At 39.7% G+C, this 18,591-nt stretch overlaps 2 protein-coding genes across 2 annotated transcripts; both read left to right on the top strand.

Annotated features, from left to right (window-relative positions):
• The first annotated feature begins 1,150 nt into the window (after positions 1 to 1,150).
• On the top strand, positions 1,151 to 2,089 carry LOC103011545 (olfactory receptor 10H3-like). Its single transcript, XM_007183599.2, has one exon. It carries the CDS (start codon positions 1,247 to 1,249, stop codon positions 2,087 to 2,089), a length of 843 nt encoding a protein of 280 aa, XP_007183661.2. The 5' UTR covers positions 1,151 to 1,246.
• A 10,207-nt stretch (positions 2,090 to 12,296) lies between these two features.
• Positions 12,297 to 13,241, top strand: LOC103011257 (olfactory receptor 10H4-like). Its single transcript, XM_007183598.2, has one exon. The coding sequence runs from the start codon at positions 12,393 to 12,395 to the stop codon at positions 13,239 to 13,241; it is 849 nt and encodes a 282-aa protein (XP_007183660.2). The 5' UTR covers positions 12,297 to 12,392.
• The last annotated feature ends 5,350 nt before the right edge of the window (positions 13,242 to 18,591 follow it).

The following is an 18,591-nucleotide window of genomic DNA, read 5'->3' as shown; positions in this document are numbered from 1 at the left end:
ATTTGTATTGTTTTTTAGATTTCACATATAAGTGATATCATACAGTATTTGTCTTTCTCTATCTGATCTACCTCATTAAGAATAATATTCTCTAGGTCTCTTCATGTTTCTGCAAATGGCAGGTTGCATTATTTTACTGGCTGAATGATAATTCATTGTAAATATATACCACATCTTTATCCATTCTTCTGCTGATGAGCACTTGGGTTACTTCCATATCTTGGCTGTTGTAAATAGTGCTGCTATGATCATTGGGGTGCATGTACTTTTCAGATTAGCGTGTTCATTTTCTCCAGTTATATACCCAGGAGTGGAATTGCTAGATCATATGGTAGTTCTATTTTTAGTTTTTTGAGTATCATCCATACTGTTTTGGCATCCTTTAACATTAACACATTGCTCAGTGAAAGTTCCATTTCACTGTTGCAGAGATATCCTAGGCTTGTATCCATGCACAGACCATTTCTCTAAGTAACCTGGTTCCTTTTATTGGCATATGGTAACAGATATTATAATCATTGTTTCCTTAAATTCCATTTTTTTTTTCTGTTTTCAAGAGTACTGCCTAAGCTTTCCTTTGGTGCATATTTGCCTGGGATACACTTGCCCATCCTTTTATTTTTAAACCTTCTGTTTATTTCCTTTAGAGGAGTAAATACATTAATACAAAATAAGATGGCAGAAATGACTACCAATAAAACAGTATTAAAATAAATATGAATGAGTCACTCAATAAAAGGACAATGGCACTCAGAACACAATGTTAGAACCTCAATATCCAAAAATATGTTTTCTAGAACCAGCACACTATTCAAGAGGATATGACCCTGATCATCTGTGCCTGTCTTAAAAATTACAAACCTGGATCTTTTATTTCTTTTCATCACCATTAATAAAAACCCAGGAACCAAACTATGTCTTAAGCACTTAATATACTGATCTTACTTTATGTTTATCACAGTGCTGAATGGTAAGGACTATTACGATTTGCTCCATCTTACTGATGAAGATTTGAGACCCAGACAAGCTAAGAAAGTAGTTATACAGTATAGAGGTCTTCAATTGCCATTTAATCTTATGTTAGAGCCTCTGTTTTAACCACTGTGCCTTCATTCTGTTTCTGATCTCACCAGATTCAGCATCCTTGTCAAGTCAGAACTATAGCACGGTGTCTGAATTCATCCTCATCAGCTTCTCCAACTTCCCTCAGCAGCTCCCGCCCACCTTCTTCTTGCTGTACCTGCTGATGTACCTGTTCACGCTGCTGGGGAACCTGCTCATCATGGTCACCATCTGGAGGGAGCCCAGCCTCCACACACCCATGTACCTCTTCCTGTGTGCCCTCTCCATCTCTGAGACACTGTTCACTGTTGCAGTCACCCCTCGAATGCTGGTTTACATGCTCTCCACCCACCACTCCATCACCTTTGTGGCCTGTGCCAGTCAGATGTTCTTCCCCACGTTTGGCTTCACCCATTCCTTTCTGCTCATGATCATGGGCTATGACTGCTATGTGGCCACCTGCCACCCCCCGTGCTACAATGTGCTCATAAACACACGTGATTGTGCCCGTCTTGTGTCCTGGTGCTGGGCTGGTGGCTCAGTCATGGGGATGATGGTGACATTGATTGTTTTTCACCTCAGCTTCTGTGGGTCTAATATGATTCACCATTTTCTCTGCCACGTGCTTTCTTTCTTGAAATTGGCCTGTGGGAAGGAAACAGCTTCTGTCACCATGGGTGTGATCCTTGTTTGTGTGACAGCCCTGCTAGGGTGCTTATTCCTCATCGTCCTCTCCTATGTCTTCATCGTGGCTGCCATCTTGAGGATCCCCTCTGCTGAGGGCCGGCACAAGACCTTCTCCACCTGTGTATCCCACCTCACCATAGTGGTCGTGCACTACGGTTTTACCTCCATCATCTACCTCAAGCCCAAGGGCCCCCATTCTATGGACAGTAACACGATGGCCACCACCTCTACAGTCTTCACCCCCTTTCTTAGCCCGATCATTTTCAGCCTCAGGAATAAGGAGCTGAAGAGTACCATAAAAAAAAGCTTCCACAGAACATTCTGTCCCCTAAGCTCCTGATGGCCCGTTTGGTGGTATGGAAGTGTGACAGAGGGTTTGGGTTTAAATAATATCTGTCTCTACAGAACTGTTTAATGATTCAGGTCTGTAAAACACCCGCACTCCATAGGAGTTTGATGCATACTAGCTATTTGTTTCTCTCCAATATTTCCCCCTCTTGCCTAGGCTCTATCACCATAACCTCTTATTTATACCAAGTGAGATGAACTCCATCCAATTATCTATGCCTAAGAATGTGTTATCTATCTATAGGCAGGTGGGGACCACCACATGGATGTGTCAAGACCCTGATGCACGTGGTTCTTCTTGCATGGACTAGTAAGAGAAGACTTTACTCCCCCATCCCCCAAAATAAGAATAAACAAAATAACCTAAAGATGGTAATAAATGCCACCAGAATTGAGTCTTTTTATGTATAAAGTACTGTGCCTAGTGTTTTTTATTATTATTATATTTTAAATGTACAAAGGAAAATACTTTCCACAGAGAAAATGGTTTACTATTTATAGTTTCTCGCTTGATTTTGGAGCTATAGACAGTAATGGATGTTTTTCTGTCAAGCTGAACCGAGTAAAGGATGTTAGAATTCAAAGTAGAGCGAGAGAGCCAAAGTGAGAGTGAGAGAGAGAGAGAGAGAGCAGGCAAGTAGGATTGGAGTCCTTTAGATCTGATCATTCAATTGATTAAAAACTATATGGGTTTGTTGTGGTCATCCATGTACAATGCTTGGTGTCAGTCTATTTATCTCTTGTAAAAATAAAATACAGTGTGCGTGTGGAAAAAAAAAAAACTATATGGGGCAAAATCCAGGCAAGATGGGAGGAAGCAGAAGGAGGTTACTAATAGGGCGATATGCATATGAGGAAGGGGAAGAAAGGGAAGATGATGGAGGTAAGAAAGGAGGAAGGGAGAGAGAGAGAGATGGAGAGAGAATGGAAGGAGAGAGAAAGGGAAGAAGGATCAGTGCTTAGGTAAGAACACAGACATGTTAAAGGGTGTTATCTCACATCTTATGGAAATCTCTTTCCATTTTTCCCACACATAATTTTCAGTAAAACATCAATTTTCATTACTGTGTTAAAGTTGCATCTATTCGAGGGGTGTGTTGAAAGCCAGAGCGCTGTCTCAGGATGGCACAGAGGTCAGAGGCCAAGATGGATACCTTCAGTATGCGCATGGAAAATGTAAGTGGAGGTGACACAAATGTGGCTGAAGGGAGTCACAGGGAACTTTAGGTCTATCTGACTCCCATGCTGGTGTTTGGGAATATAGATCACTGAGGATCCAGAAAGGGGGCCCTATGTGGGATATCAGTTGTTAACTCAAAGGTGAGGCCAAATATTTGAGTTGGAGGCAGAAGATGTTTTATGAGGATAAACCCACAGCCACCAATCATCTCATTAGTATACAAAAGACACTGTTATCAGAGGGTCAGGAACCAAGGCCAACACAAAAAGACTAAATATTTATGTTTTATGACATCACAGGGAGGCATATGCAAATATCAGACTGCCTGGCTTGGACCACCAGGGCAATGGGAATAGGGTAGAATTTGGGAAGAGAGGTGACTTCTGGCCAGTTTGGCCAGAAGACTTATACTGCACAAGAGAAACCACTCTCCGAGACCCAGCTCCAAATGACTCATTCTGAAAAGCCATCCAGCTGTCCTCACCTTAAGACACAGCCCTGGAATTTCATTCTAGTCTTCTCCAGCTTCTGCCTTCCCTCTGACCCTACCTTGACCCCAGTGGATTGAGGACATTTGTATCAAGCTTTGTCTTCCCCTGAGATTGGGAGCTCCTCAGCCCTCAGCAGAGACTAATGTCTCTCTGAGCAGAGGAAACACTAGTGATCTTTGTTCTATGTGGATAGTTGGAGGAAGGAGTAGAGGCTACAAGTTCCCAAAGGCCCCTTGAGGTCCCTCCCAGCGTCTCCAGACCCTGAGGACAAATCTTCTAGTTTGGTTTGCTAGGGAGGCCCTGGGGAGCAGCCTGCTGGAAACCTGCAGCAGGGATAAAGCATACAGGATCGGTTCCAGGAGTCCCTATGTCTGACCCCACACCTGCCTGTGGGTACCACTGACAGCATCGAGCAGGAGATCTTCTTCTGCCTTTCCCTGCTAGCCGCTTCATGGAAGAGGCAGGCCAGGCTGAGGGGAAACAGAGGGAGAGGTTAGGAAAGCAGAATCAGACAGTTGTGGATAGCACTGCCAAGCCTGGGGATGGAGTCAGGGCTGGGAAGAAGGTCCAGAAGAAAGGATCTCAGTCTTGAGAGGCTGCTTCAGGTCTTCTCTGTTTACCCATTCTGGGTCCTTGGTTCTCACCCAGCCTAGGTTCCCTTTGCAGCTCTTAAGTCAGCAGTTTTTAGCCTGGGGTGATTCTGCACTACAGTGGACATTTGGACATGTCCACAGACAGTTTTGGTTGTCATGATCTTGGGAGGGAGGGATGCTACAGACATCTGGTGGCTTGATGCTTGGGATGCTGTTAAATATTGTACAAACACGTAATAGTGTGGTACATTTGTTACAGCTGATGAACAATTACGGATCGATTATTATTAACTGAAGTCCAGAGTTTACCTTAGAATTCATTCTTTGTGTTGTAATTTCTATGGATTTTAACAAATTTATAATGATATGGTATGAATTTGCTGGTATACAGAGCATGTATATTCTGAATTTTCACCATTCTACATCCTCACCAGCAGTGTCGGAGGATTCCTTTCTCCCCATGGCCCAATCACCATGGCATTTTCTAATTTGGGGAATTGAATATGTATACAGTGTAATATCATTGCTTTCATTCATCCCACCCAGTCCTTTTATTTTGAGCATCTTTTCATTTGCCTGAGTAACTACTTCTGTGATTTCTCTGCTCATATCCTTTGCTCATATCTATATTGAGGTTCCTACTTCTTGTTTATTCTTCTTGATAGTGTTCCCTTGTTGGTTTTAGACAATGTAAATGATCTTGTGCAAATTTTCTATGTGCCTGTTAACTTTATTCAGGAAATCCTTTGTGGAACAGAAATTCAAAATATTGATGTTTTCATGTCTTATTAAAGTCACCTTAAGGCTTGTGCTTTAGAAGTTGTTTTTATTTAATTAATTTATTTATTTTTGGCTGTATTGGGTCTTCGTTGCTGCGTGTAGGCTTTCTCTAGTTGCGGTGAGCGGGGGCTACTCTTCACTGCAGCGTGCGGGCTTCTCATTGTGGTGGCTTCTCTTGTTGTGGAGCACGGGCTCTAGGTGTGTGGGCTTCAGTGGCTGCAGCACGCGGGCTCAGTAGTTGTGGCTCTTGGGCTCTAGAGTGCAGGCTCAGTAGCTGTGGTTCACGGGCTTAGTTGCTCCGCAGCATGCGGGATCTTCCTGGACCAGGGCTCGAACTCCTGTCTCCTGCACCAGCAGGCGGATTCTCAACCACTGCGCCACCAGGGAAGTCCCTAGTAGTTTTGTTTAGGAGGTTTTCTCCACTGCTAGATCAACAAAGTAATTCTCATACACTTTCTCCTATTAAATTTATGGTTTATATTTCATATTTATGTCTTGAATCCATCTGGATTCCACCTTTGTATGTGGTCTTGGGCAGAAATTCAGATTTACTTTCCTTCATAAAAGGAGCAGTTTTCCCACCACAAACTAGTGAAACAAGGCATCTTTTCCTTTATTTGTACTGCCACCTTTATCATATATTAGATTTTGAATAATAGTGGGATATTTTCTGAGATATCCAATCAATTTACCAGTGTTTATGTCTGTTCTTGGTTTACATTTTCAAAATGGCTATGACTCTATAATGTGTCACAATACCTGGGAGGATGTATTTCTCCTGTTTACTCCAATTTATAAGATTAGTATAGTTTTGCACTGAGTTTATTTTTAGTGGAAATTTAAGATAGTTATTAAATTTATAATCCATTCACTGGAGTTGTAAATGCAATTGTACTGATGGTGAAATTTAGGGAAGAAGTGGTATCATTACCATATTAGATCATTTCATCCAAGAGTATAGACTCTTTTCCATGTATTCAAATCATCTTCTATGTTTTTATTATTGGCTAAAATATTTGTCTTTGGAGGTACTGCATATCTTTTGTTAAATCCTAGATATTTTATATCAGAGGTTTTCAAAGTGTGATATGAGACCGCATGGGGGTTCCAGAGACCATTTCTGGGGGTCCATCAGGTCCTTACTTTCCCATGTGAAAATGGGATTTTTGTCATGCGCTTCAAGTAAAACAATGTATTGCCACAGACTAAATGAAGAATCGGACACCAGCATCAAGTTGTCTCCCATCAGGCCAGATGTTGAACGTATTTGTGAAAATGTAGAACAAGGCCACTATTCTCACTACTTAGTTTTTGAAAATGTTGTTATTTTCCTAAAAGTGTTACTCTATTAAAATGTAGGGTTTTTATGATAAGTGGGTGTTGAATTTTGTCGAAAGCTTTCTCTGCATCTATTGAGATGATCATATGGTTTTTCTCCTTCAATTTGTTAATATGGTGTATCACGTTGATTGATATGTGTATATTGAAGAATCCTTGCATTCCTGGGATAAACCCCACTTGATCATAGTGTATGATCCTTTTGATGTGCTGTTGGATTCTGTTTGCTAGTATTTTGTTGAGGATTTTTGCATCTATATTCATCAGTGATATTGGCCTGAATGTAATAGGTTTATTACTGTTCTTTTAAATGTTCTTCTACTAAATATTTTAAAAGATTCTCAGGTTCAATTTCTAAAATGGTCAGGATTGATAGTTGTAACTCACCCAAACAAAAGCCATTTGGGGCGCTCAATAATTTTTTTATTGTAAGGGGATCCTGAGAACAAAATGTTCAAGGGCTTTTTCTTTTTCTTTTTTTTTTTTTCCTCCTTGTTTAAAAGGCTTTTAGTATAAAGCAAATAATTTTTTTGCAACATTTCCCAAACTTTTCATTATCAAACTGGCTCAGGCTTGTCAACGATTATCATTTCACAACAATATCTCCATTTTCACCTTCTTTAAATGAATTGGCCTAATAGATAGGCCATTAAAACAGAGCTTCACCCTCAACGTATTTGTAAGTTTGTGTTCAAACAGTATGAAGAAAACAGGATCAGGGAATTCAGCCATAAAAGTGAATGGATTACTGATACACGCTACATCATGGATGCAACTAAGTGAAAGAAATCAGGCACGAACGGCCACATATTGTATGGTTCCATTTATACGAAATGTCCAGCAGTGGCAAATCCATACACCTGGAAAATATTATACAGTAGTGGTTGCCAGGGGTTTGAAGAGAGGGAAATAGGGAACGACTGCTTAAAATGGGTCAAGGGCTTTTTCTTTAGAGTCTACGACTGCTTAAAATGGGTCAAGGGCTTTTTCTTTAGAGTCTATGTCACCTTTGAGAGTCTTATCCTACTTAACTTAAATTTTATGTCTTGAATGATAATTACTGGTGCAATACTATGAGAAATATTATGTATGTTTTTCGGAAGTTGATCTTGCCTTCTGCAGCATTGTGCTTCTTTTTGTTCTAATATATTATATCTTGATTCTTTCACCTTCTTTATGTACACGATCGTGTTTCTTCCCTTCCTAACTTATATAGTTTCTCTCTTTTCCTTTCCTTAGAGCACTGCTCATGGCTTTCAGTTCCATGTTAAAGAACAGCAGAGACAGTAAGTAACCTTGGGTTCTTGTTTCTAAAATAATGCATCTAAAAGTTCCCTATCGGCAAATTATTTGCTGGTTTTGTAGCATATATCTATATTTTCTGGTGTACAGCATAGTGATTCAGCATCTTTGCAGATTATACTCCATTGAAAGTTATTACAAGACAATGGCTATAATGCCCTGTGCTATACAATATATCTTTGTTGCTTATCTATTTATACATAGTAGTTTGCTTCACTTAATCCCATACCCTTAATTTTCCCCTCCCCTCTTCCTTCTCCCCTTTGGTAACCACTAGGTTTTTTTCTATATCTGTGAGTCTGTTTCTGTTTTGCATATAAATTCATTTGTATTATTTTTTAGATCCCACATATAAATGATACCATGTAGTATTTGTATTTCTCTTGTTTCACTAAGCATAGTATTCTCTAGGTCCATCCAGGTTGTTGCAAATGGCAAAATTCCATTCTTTTTTTATGGCTGAATAATATTCCATTATATATATATGTTATTTATATATTAATAATATTATTAATCTTCTTAAGCCATTTGTCTGTCTGCTGATGAGCACTTGGGCTGCTTCCAAATCTTGGCTACTATAAATAGTGCTGCTGTGAACACTGAGGTTCATGCATACTTTCAAATTAGTGTTTTCATTTCTTCCAGATACATAGCCAGGAGTGGAATTGCTGGATGATATGGTAGTTCTATTTTTAGTTTTTTTTAGGAACCTCCATACTGTTTTTCATAGTGGCTGCACCAATTTACATTCCAAACAATATGGTACAAGTTTTCCCTTTTCTCCATATCATCTCCAACATCTGTTATATGTAGACTTTGATGGTAGCCATTTTGACAGGTGTGAGGTGATAGCTCGTGTTATTATAACTTGCATTTCTCTAATAATTAGCAATGTTGAGCATCTTTTCACGTTCCTGTTAGGCATCATACGTTTTCTTTGGAAAAATGGTGATGCAGGTCTTCTGCCTATTTTTTGATTAGGTTGTTTTTTGTTATTGAGATATATGAGCTGTTTACATGTTTTGGATATTAACCCCTTGTCAGTCATAATATTTGCAAACTTCCTCCCATTCCATAGGTTGTCTTCTTGTTTTGTCAATTGTTTCCTTTTCTGTGCAAAAGCTTTTAAGTTTAATTAGGTCCCATTTGCTTATTATTGCTTTTATTTATTTTTTTGCCTTAGGAGACAGATCCAAAAAATATTGCTATGATTTATGTCAGAGAGTGTTCTGCTTATGTTTTCTTCCAGGAGTTTTGTTGTTTCCAGTCTTACATTTAGGTCTTTAATCCATTTTGAGTTTATTTTTGGATATGTTGTGAGGAAATGTTCTAATTTCATTGGTTTATGTCGAGTTTTCCAGTTTTTCCAGCACAACTTATTGAAGAAACAGTATTTTCTCCATTGTATATTCTTGCCTTTTTTGTCATAGATTAATTGAATATAGGCATGTGGGTTTAGTTCTGGGCTCTCTATTATGTTCCATTGATCTATGTGTCTTATTTTGTGCCAGTACCTGTGGTATATATTCTTCACCTAGCTAAGAAAATCCCCTTTCACAACATATTGCAAAGAGGCTTTTTAAAATAATAAATGGATGTACATATATCATATCATTATGTTGTAGATATAAAACTAAAAAATATTATGTGTCAATTACATGTCAATTTTTAAAATCATAAAAAGGACTTGAATTTTAGGAAATATACTCCTGCCTTGATAGAAATAATTATATGATTTTCTGCTTTAGCTTATTCACCTGATGAGTCACTTGATAGGTTTTCTGATGCTGAACCATCCCTGTCATTCACGGGAGAAGCAAAAACCTCTTTCTCGTAATATACTGTTTTTGAAAAACCACTGGATTTGACTAGGTTATGTTTTCTTATGAATTTAAAAATCTGCATGGATAGGTGAAATGGGTCCATAATTGTCTTTTCTTATTAACATTCTACCTGGTTTAGAATCAAGATAGCATTAACTTAACGAAATGGGGTGAGCATATTTCATATGTTTTTTCTGGTTTTTAAGAATGGGTATAAGATACTCTTCAAATGTTCCTTAAAAGTTTAAGAGACATCACCTGTAAACACACTGGGGCCAAGGATATTGGGGAAGGACAGCATTTCACTAACCTTTTCGATTTCTTTAAAATTCACTTGAGTCTCCAGGGTCCCTATTTTTTCTTTCTCCAGATTTGGAACTTTATAGTTTTCTAAGAACTTATTTCCTTAGTCTACTGCTTCAAATTTCCTAACTTGAATTTTTCTTACTATTTTTATTAATTTAAAAATATCCTTTATTTCTCTAGTTATTTCTCAATTTTAATTTTTGTGTTTTCTTATTGACATCTTCCTGTTTCTATCTTATTAATATTTTACGACTTGATTTTGATTTTATTAAGCCTGACTTTCTTCTTGAAAAAGTTTCTTCATAAATATATTTGAGGCTATGTATTTCTTTCATAGTACTGTTAGCTTAAAATGTGACATTAGATGCTCGAATTATTTAATTATAAGAGTATTAAAATTTACTTTATGTTTTACTATTGTAACAAAAGATTACTTAATACTACACTTAGCTTCCAAACACAGGGGATTTGAAAAGCTACTGCTCAATCAATTTCCACTTTTAGTGTGCTATAATCTACATATTTATACTTGGAATTCATGGAGAAATTTTTTATGTCCTAAATACAAGGTCAATTTTTGTAAAAGTCCCTTGAATGTTTAAAACATGTTTAATCCCTCTTTGTTGAAAAGTCTAAATATATCCAATATCTAATTTCTAAATATTATTAATTGCATAAATTGCCTTTCTAAACTCTATGAAAATGTCTAACTACAAGTTTCATGTATCTATCTATTGTTGATTTAGCCTTTTCTATTTATATCTACTTCACTGAAGTTGTGTTGATTATTTATTTCTTACTATTCCAAGGTATACCATTACATAGATTAACAATCTTTATGCAAATCATTACAATGTTCTCATATACTTAATAAAATAGTCTTCTTTTTCTCTTGGGGTTTGTGTGTGTGTGTGTGTGTGTGTAATTTTTAATTTCAGTATGCATTTAAACTAAGAATGTTTTTCTTCACAGCCAAAATAACAAGTCACATTTAAAATTAATAACTATAAAATTAATAACTAAATAATAATCTCATGTTATCCATACCTAATTATTCATTCATACCATAATCAAAGTTTTCTCTGTTGCCTTAAAATTAATTTACACTGGTTTGTCTAAATCAATATCCAAGCTAGTACCCTATATTGCATCTGGTTTTTATGTCCCTTGAATTTCTCCATATCCTTTAGTGACCGTGGTATCTATGACATGAGACCAATTGTTCTGTATCATGTTCCACCTTTGGATTTGTCTGATTGCTTCCTCATGGTGTCATTTAGCTTGTTCCTCCATTCTTTGTACAATGATCCTTCATTTTGGCAATCATCTTTGGCCAATGGGCATACTTGCAATCTGGTTTTGGCATCCATTTAACATTAAGCCTTTACTCACTGAAAGTTTCATTTCACAGTGGCACAAGATGTCCTAAGCTTGCTTCCTTTACCAGAATATTTCTCCAGGGAAGCCTGATTCTTTGAGTGGCAATTATTAATGAAGATATTATAATTATTGTTTCCTTAAATTTCATTTTGTCTGTTTTCAAAATTACTGCCTCAGCTGTCACTTGGTACATATTTTCCTTGTATATATTCTATCCTTTTATTTTCAAATTTTCTGTTCAGCTCATTTAGAATAGTAAATATAAATATGAAACAATATGGAAAAAAGAGTACTATTAAAAAGGTATTAAAATAAATACACTACCAAACGTAAAATAGATAGCTAGTGGGAAGCAACCGCATAGCACAGGGAGATCAGCTCTGTGCTTTGTGACCACCTAGAGGTGTGGGATAGGGAAGGTGGGAAGGAGGGAGATGCAAGAGGGAAGAGATATGGGAACATATGTATACGTATAACTGATTCACTTTGTTATAAAGCAGAAACTAACACATCATTGTAAAGCAATTACACTCCAATAAAGATGTTAATAAATAAATAAATAAATTAAAATGTGTTAAATCATCGATTAAAAGACAAAGACTCCCAGAGGAAAAAACTTTTAGAACCCCAAGAACCAAATAAATATTTTCTAGAACAAGCACATTATTCAAGAGAATATGACCCTGATCATCTATGTCTGTCTTCAATGCCTCCAAAAATGGAAATTTTCATTTTGCAGTCACTGTTAATAAAAACCCAGGAGCCAAACTGTGTCTTAAGCATTTAATATACTGATCTCATTTTATTTTTATCACACCACTGAATGATAACAACTATTACGATTTACTCCATCTTACTGATGAAGATTTTGAGACCCAGACAAATTAAGAAAATAGTTATATAGTATAAAGGTCTTCAATTGTCATTTAATCTATGTTAGAGCCTCTGTTTTAACCACTGTGCCCTCATTCTGTTTCTGATCTCACCAGATGCAGCATCCTTGTCCAGTCAGAACTATAGCACGGTGTCTGAATTCATCCTCATCGGCTTCTCCAACTTCCCTCAGCAGCTCCTGCCCACCTTCTTCCTACTGTACCTGCTGATGTACCTGTTCACGCTGCTGGGGAACCTGCTCATCATGGTCACCATCTGGAGGGAGCCCAGCCTCCACACACCCATGTACCTCTTCCTGTGTGCCCTCTCCATCTCCGAGATTCTGTTCACTGTTGCCATCACCCCTCGAATGCTGATTGACATGCTCTCCAACCACCACTCCATTACCTTTGTGGCTTGTGCCAGCCAGATATTCTTCTCCTTCACGTTTGGCTTCACCCACTCCTTCCTGCTCATGATCATGGGCTATGACCGCTATGTGGCCATCTGCCACCCCCTGTGCTACAACATGCTCATGAGCCCCCGTGACTGTGCCCGTCTTGTGTCCTGGTGCTGGGCTTGTGGCTCAGTCATGGGCATGATGGTGACATTGATAGTTTTTCATCTCACATTCTGTAGGTCTAATGAGATTCACCATTTTGGCTGTCACGTGCTTGCCCTCTTAAAATTGGCATGTGGGAAGGAGACAGCCCCTGTCACCATGGTTGTGATCATGGTTTGTGTCACAGCCCTGCTGGGTTGCTTATTCCTCATCGTCCTCTCCTATGTCTTCATCATGGCCGCCATCTTGAGGATCCCCTCTGCTGAGGGCCGACACAAGACCTTCTCCACCTGTGTATCCCACCTCACCATAGTGGTCGTGCACTACGGTTTTGCCTCCATCATCTACCTCAAGCCCAAGGGACCCCATTCTGTGGACAGTAACACACTGATGGCCACCACCTATACAGTCTTCACCCCCTTTCTTAGCCCAATCATTTTCAGCCTCAGGAATAAGGAGCTGAAGAGCGCCATAAAGAGAAGCTTCCACAGAATATTCTTTCCCCTAAGCTGCTGATGGCCAGTTTTGTGGAAAAGAAATACAATAAAGGGGCTGGGATAATAATATATGTCCCCATAGAATTGTGGTAGGGATTCAGTTGTGTTAAAATATCTACACTCTATACTAGCTATTTGTTTTTCCTCAATTTGCCACCCTTTTGCCACCACGATCTCTCATTTATGACTCAGTGTGATGAACTCCATCCCATCATCTATGCCTTAAAATGTATTATATCTATGGGCATGTTGGGTGCATCCCGTGAATGAGCATTGGTCCTGATGCCCATGGTTCTTTCTGAATAGGCAAGCAAGAAAAGACTTTATTTTCCTCTCTTCCCACCAATATAAGATAAAAAAGAATAACATAAAATAATAATAAAGACCAGCAAGCATTGAAAATTTTCCATATATCAAGCACTGTGCTCAGTATTTATAATTATCTTTTTAGTTATAACAAGTGTAAAAAAAAGAATAAATTATTTGTCTCCAAGGAAATGGTTTACTAATTACAGGGCTATTTGTGCATGAGATATGAGAAAGAAGAAATAGAAGGAAAAATGAGGGAGGGAGGGAAAGTAAGAGAGAAACAAAGAGAGTGATTTAGAGGAGAGAGAGAGAGAGAGAGAGGGAGGGAGGGAGAAGGGAAGGAGAAAGGGAAGAGGAATCAATGCTTAGGTAAGCACGTAGACGTGTTAAAGGCTGTTGTTATCTCATGTCTTACAGAAATCTTTTGCCCTTTTCCCCCACACATAACTTTCAGTGAAATATAAATTTCTCATTACTATGTTAAAGTTGTATCTTTTGGGGGAGTGTGTTGAAAGGCAGAGTGCTATCTCAAGATGGCACAAAGAGAGGTCAGAGGCTACCTATGGGTATCTTCATTATGCAGATGGGAAACGTTGGTGGAGGTCACATAACATGTGAATAAATAAAGTCTCATGGACCTTTATGTCTGTCTGACTCCCACTCTGGTGTTTGGGAATATAGGACTGAGGATCCAGGAAGAGGGTCCTTTGTGGAATGTCTTCTTTATTCTGCTCTGCAGTAGTTATTTCCACTATTTTATCTTCTTCTGCCATTCTTCTGCCTCAGTTACTCTGCTATTGATTCATTCTAGAGAATTTTTAATTTCATTTATTGTGTTGTTCATCGTTTGTTTACTCTTTAGTTCTTCTAGGTCCTTGTTAAACGTTTCTTGTATTTTCTCCATTCTATTTCCAAGATTTTGAATCATTTTTACTATCAATATTTTGAATTCTTTTTCAGGTAGACTGCCAGTTCCTCTTCATTTTTTTGGTCTGGTGGGTTTTTACCTTGCTCCTTCATCTGCTATGTATTTCTCTGTCTCCTCATTTTGCTTAACTTACGAATTTGGGGTCTCCTTTTCACAGGCTGCAGGTTCGTAGTTCCCGTTGTTTTTGGTGTCTGTCCCCAGTGGCTAAGGTTGGTTCAGTGGGTTGTGTAGGCTTCCTGGTGGAGGGGAGTAGTGCCTGTGTTCTGGTGGATGAGGCTGGATCTTGTGTTTCTGGTGGGCAGGTCCGCGTCTGGTGGTGTGTTTTGGGGTGTCAGTGACCTTATTATGATTTTAGGCAGCCTCTCTGCTAATGGGTGGGGTTGTGCTCCTGTCTTGCTAGTTGTTTGGCATAGGGTGTCCAGCACTGTAGCTTGCTGGTCGTTGAGTGGAGCTGGGTGTTTGCGTTGAGATGGAGATCTCTGGGAGATTTTCTCCGTTTGATATTACGTGGAGCTGCAAGGTCTCTGGTGGACCAGTGTCCTGAACTTGGCTCTCCCATCTCAGATGCACAGGTCTGACGCCCAGCTGGAGCACCAAGAGCCTGTCATCCACATGGCTCAGAATTAAAGGGAGAAAAAAAGAAAGAAAAAATAAAATAAAATAAAATAGAATAAAGTTATTAAAATAAAAAATAATTATTAAATTTTTTTTAAAATTTAAAAAGTAATAAAAGAAGGAAAGAAAGAAGAGAGCAACCAAACCAAGAAACAAATCCACCAATGATAGCAAGCGCTAAAAACTATCCTAACAACAAACACAAAAACAAAAAAAAGGAAAGACAGAACCCTAGGACAAATGGTAAAAGCAAAGCTATACAGACAAAATCACACACAGAAGCATATACATACACACTCACAAAAAGAGAAAAAGGAAAAAAATATATATATCGTTGCTCCCAAAGTCCACTGTCTCAATTTGGGATGATTCGTTGTCTATTCAGGTATTCCACAGTTTCATGGTTCGTCAAGTTGATTGTGGGGATTTAATCCGCTGCTTCTGAGGCTGCTGGGAGAGATTTCCCTTTCTCTTCTTTGTTCGCACAGCTCCTGGGGTTCAGCTTTGGATTTGGACCCGCCTCTGCGTGTAGGTCGCCTGAGGGCGTCTGTTCTTCGCTCACACAGGACGGGGTTAAAGGAGCAGCTGCTTCCGGGGCTCTGGCTCACTCAGGCGGGGGGAGGGAGCGGTACGGAGGAGGCGGGGCGAGCCTGCAGCGTCAGAGGCGTCATGACGTTGCAGCAGCCCGAGGCGCGCCGTGCGTTCTCCCAGGGAAGTTGTCCCTGGGTCACGGGACCCTGGCAGTGGCGGGCTGCACCGGCTCCCGGGAGGGGCGGTGTGGAGAGTGACCTGTGCTCGCACACAGGTGTCTTGGTGGCGGCAGCAGCAGCCTTAGCATCCCATGCCCGTCTCTGAGGTCCGCGCTGATAGCCGCGGCTCGTGCCCGTCTGTGGAGCTCCTTTACGCGGCGCTCTGAATCCCCTCTCCTCGCGCACCAGGAAACAAAGAGGTAAGAAAAAGTCTCTTGCTTTTTCGGCAGCTCGAGGCTTTTTCCCTGATTCCTTCCTGGCTAGCTGTGGCGCACTAGCCCCTTTCAGGCTGTGTTCACGCAGCCAACCCCAGTCCTCACCCTGGGATCTGACTTCCGAAGCCCGAGCCTCAGCTCCCAGCCCTGCCCGCCCTGTCGGGTGAGCAGACAAGCCTCTCGGGCTGGAGAGTGCTGGTCGGCACCGAGCCTCTGTGTGGGAATCTCTCCGCTTTGCCCTCCGCACCCCTGTGGCTGCGCTCTCCCCCGTGGCTTCCAAGCTTCCCCCCTCCGCCACCCGCAGTCTCCGCTGTGAAGGGGCTTCCTAGTGTGTGGAAACATTTCCTGCTTCACAGCTCCCTCCCACTGGTGCAGGTCCCATCCCTGTTCTTTTGTCTCTGTTTTTTTTTTTTTTTCTTTTGCCCTACCCAGGTACGTGGGAAGTTTCTTGCCTTTCGGGCGGTCTGATGTCTTCTGCAGGCCTTCAGTAGGTGTTCTGTAAGAGTTGTTCCACATGTAGATACATTTCTTTTGTATTTGTGGGGTGGAAGGTGATCTCCCACGTCTTACTCTTCCTCCATCTGGAAGCTCCTCCCCTATCTTAGTATAGTTTTTAAAGAGTGTTATCATTGGTGGATTTGTTTATTGGTTTGTTTGCTCTCTTCTTTTTTTATTACTTTTTTATATTTTTATTTTAATGTTTTTTAATAAGTTTATTTTATTTACTTATTTTCTCCCTTTTCTTCTGATCCGTGTGGCTGACAGTGTCTTGGTCCTCTGGCCGGGTATGAGGCCTGAGCCTCTGAGGTGGGAGAGCCGAGTTCAGGACACTGGACCACCATAGATTTCCCAGCCCCACAAAATGTCAATAGGCAAGAGTTCTATAGAGATCTCGGTCTCAACACTAAGACCCAGCTCCACTCAATGACCAGCAAGCTCCAGTGCTGTACATCCCATGCCAGACAACTAGCAAGACAAGAACACAGCACAACCCAGTAACAGAGAGGCTACCAAATCATAAAAAGTTCACAGACCCCCCCCCCAAACACACCACTGGATGTGGTCCTGCCCACCAGAAAGACAAGATCCAGCCTCACCCACAAGAACATAGACACCAGTACCCAACACAAAGAAGCCACATAACCCACTCAACCAACCCCACGCACTGGGGGCAAACTCCTAAAACAACGGAAACTATGAACCTGCAGTCTGGGCAAAAGAGACCCTAAACACAGTAAGTTCAGCAAAATGAGAAGACAAAGAAATATGCATCAGCTGAAGGAGCAAGGTAAAAACCCACCAGGTCAAACAAATGAAGAGGCAAGAGCCAGTCTACTTGAAAAAGAATTCAGATAAATGATAGTAAAGATGATCCAAAATCTAATAAAAAGAATGGAGAAAATACAAAAAAATGTTTAACAAAGACCCAGAAGAACTAAAAAGCAAACAAACATTGATGAAAACACAATAAGTGAAATTTAAAATTCTCTAGAAGGAATCAATAGCAGAATACCTTAGGCAGAAGAATGGATAAGTGACCTGGAAGATAAAACAGTGAAATAACTACCGCAGAGCAGAATAAAGAAAAAAGAATGAAAAGAATTGAGGACACACTCAGAGACCTCTGAGACAATATTAAATGCACCAACATTCAAATTATAGGGGTCCCAGAAGAAGAAGAGGAAAAGAAGCAGACTGAGAAAATATTTGAAGAGATTATAGTTGAAACTTCCCTAATATGGGAAAGGAAATAGTCAATGAAGTCAGGAAGTGCAGAGAATCCCATACAGCATAAATCCAAGGAGAAACACCCAAAGACACATGTTCATCAAAGTATCAAAAAATTAAATACAAAGAAAAAATATTAAAAGCAGCAAGGGAAAAGCAACAAAAACATACGAGAGAATCTCCATAAGGTTAACAGCTGATCTTTCAGCAGAAACACTGCAAGCCAGAAGGGAGTGGCAGGACATATTTAGAGTGATGAAAAGGAAAATCCTACAACCAAGATTACTCTACCCAGCAAGTCTCTCATTCAGATTCGATGGAGAAATTAAAACCTTTACAGACAAGCAAAAGATAAGAGAATTCAGCACCACAAAACCAGCTCTACAACAAATGGTAAAGGAAGTTCTCTAGGCAGAAAACACAAGAAAAGGAAAAGACCTACAATAACAAACCCAAAACAATTAAGAAAATGGTAATAGGAACATACATATCAATGATTACCTTAAATGTAAATGCATTAAATGCTCCAACCAAAAGACATAGACTCGTTGAATGGATACAAAAAAAAAAAAGACCCATATATATGCTGTCTGCAAGACACCCACTGCAGACCTAGGGACACATGCAGACTGAAAGTACGGGGATGGAAAAATATATTCCATGCAAATGGAAATCAAAAGAAAGCTGGAGTAGCAATTCTCATAGTAGAGAAAATAGACTTTAAAATAAAGACTATTACAAGAGACAAAGAAGGAACTACATAATAATCAAGGCATCAATCCAAGGAGATATAACAATTGTAAATATTTATGCACCCAACATAGG

This window comes from Balaenoptera acutorostrata, chromosome 2 (genome assembly GCF_949987535.1).
Source record: "Balaenoptera acutorostrata chromosome 2, mBalAcu1.1, whole genome shotgun sequence".
NCBI classification, from domain to species: Eukaryota; Metazoa; Chordata; class Mammalia; order Artiodactyla; family Balaenopteridae; genus Balaenoptera; species Balaenoptera acutorostrata.
Note: the sequence above shows the minus strand (reverse complement) of the source record. Positions and strands in the feature narration are given on the sequence as shown.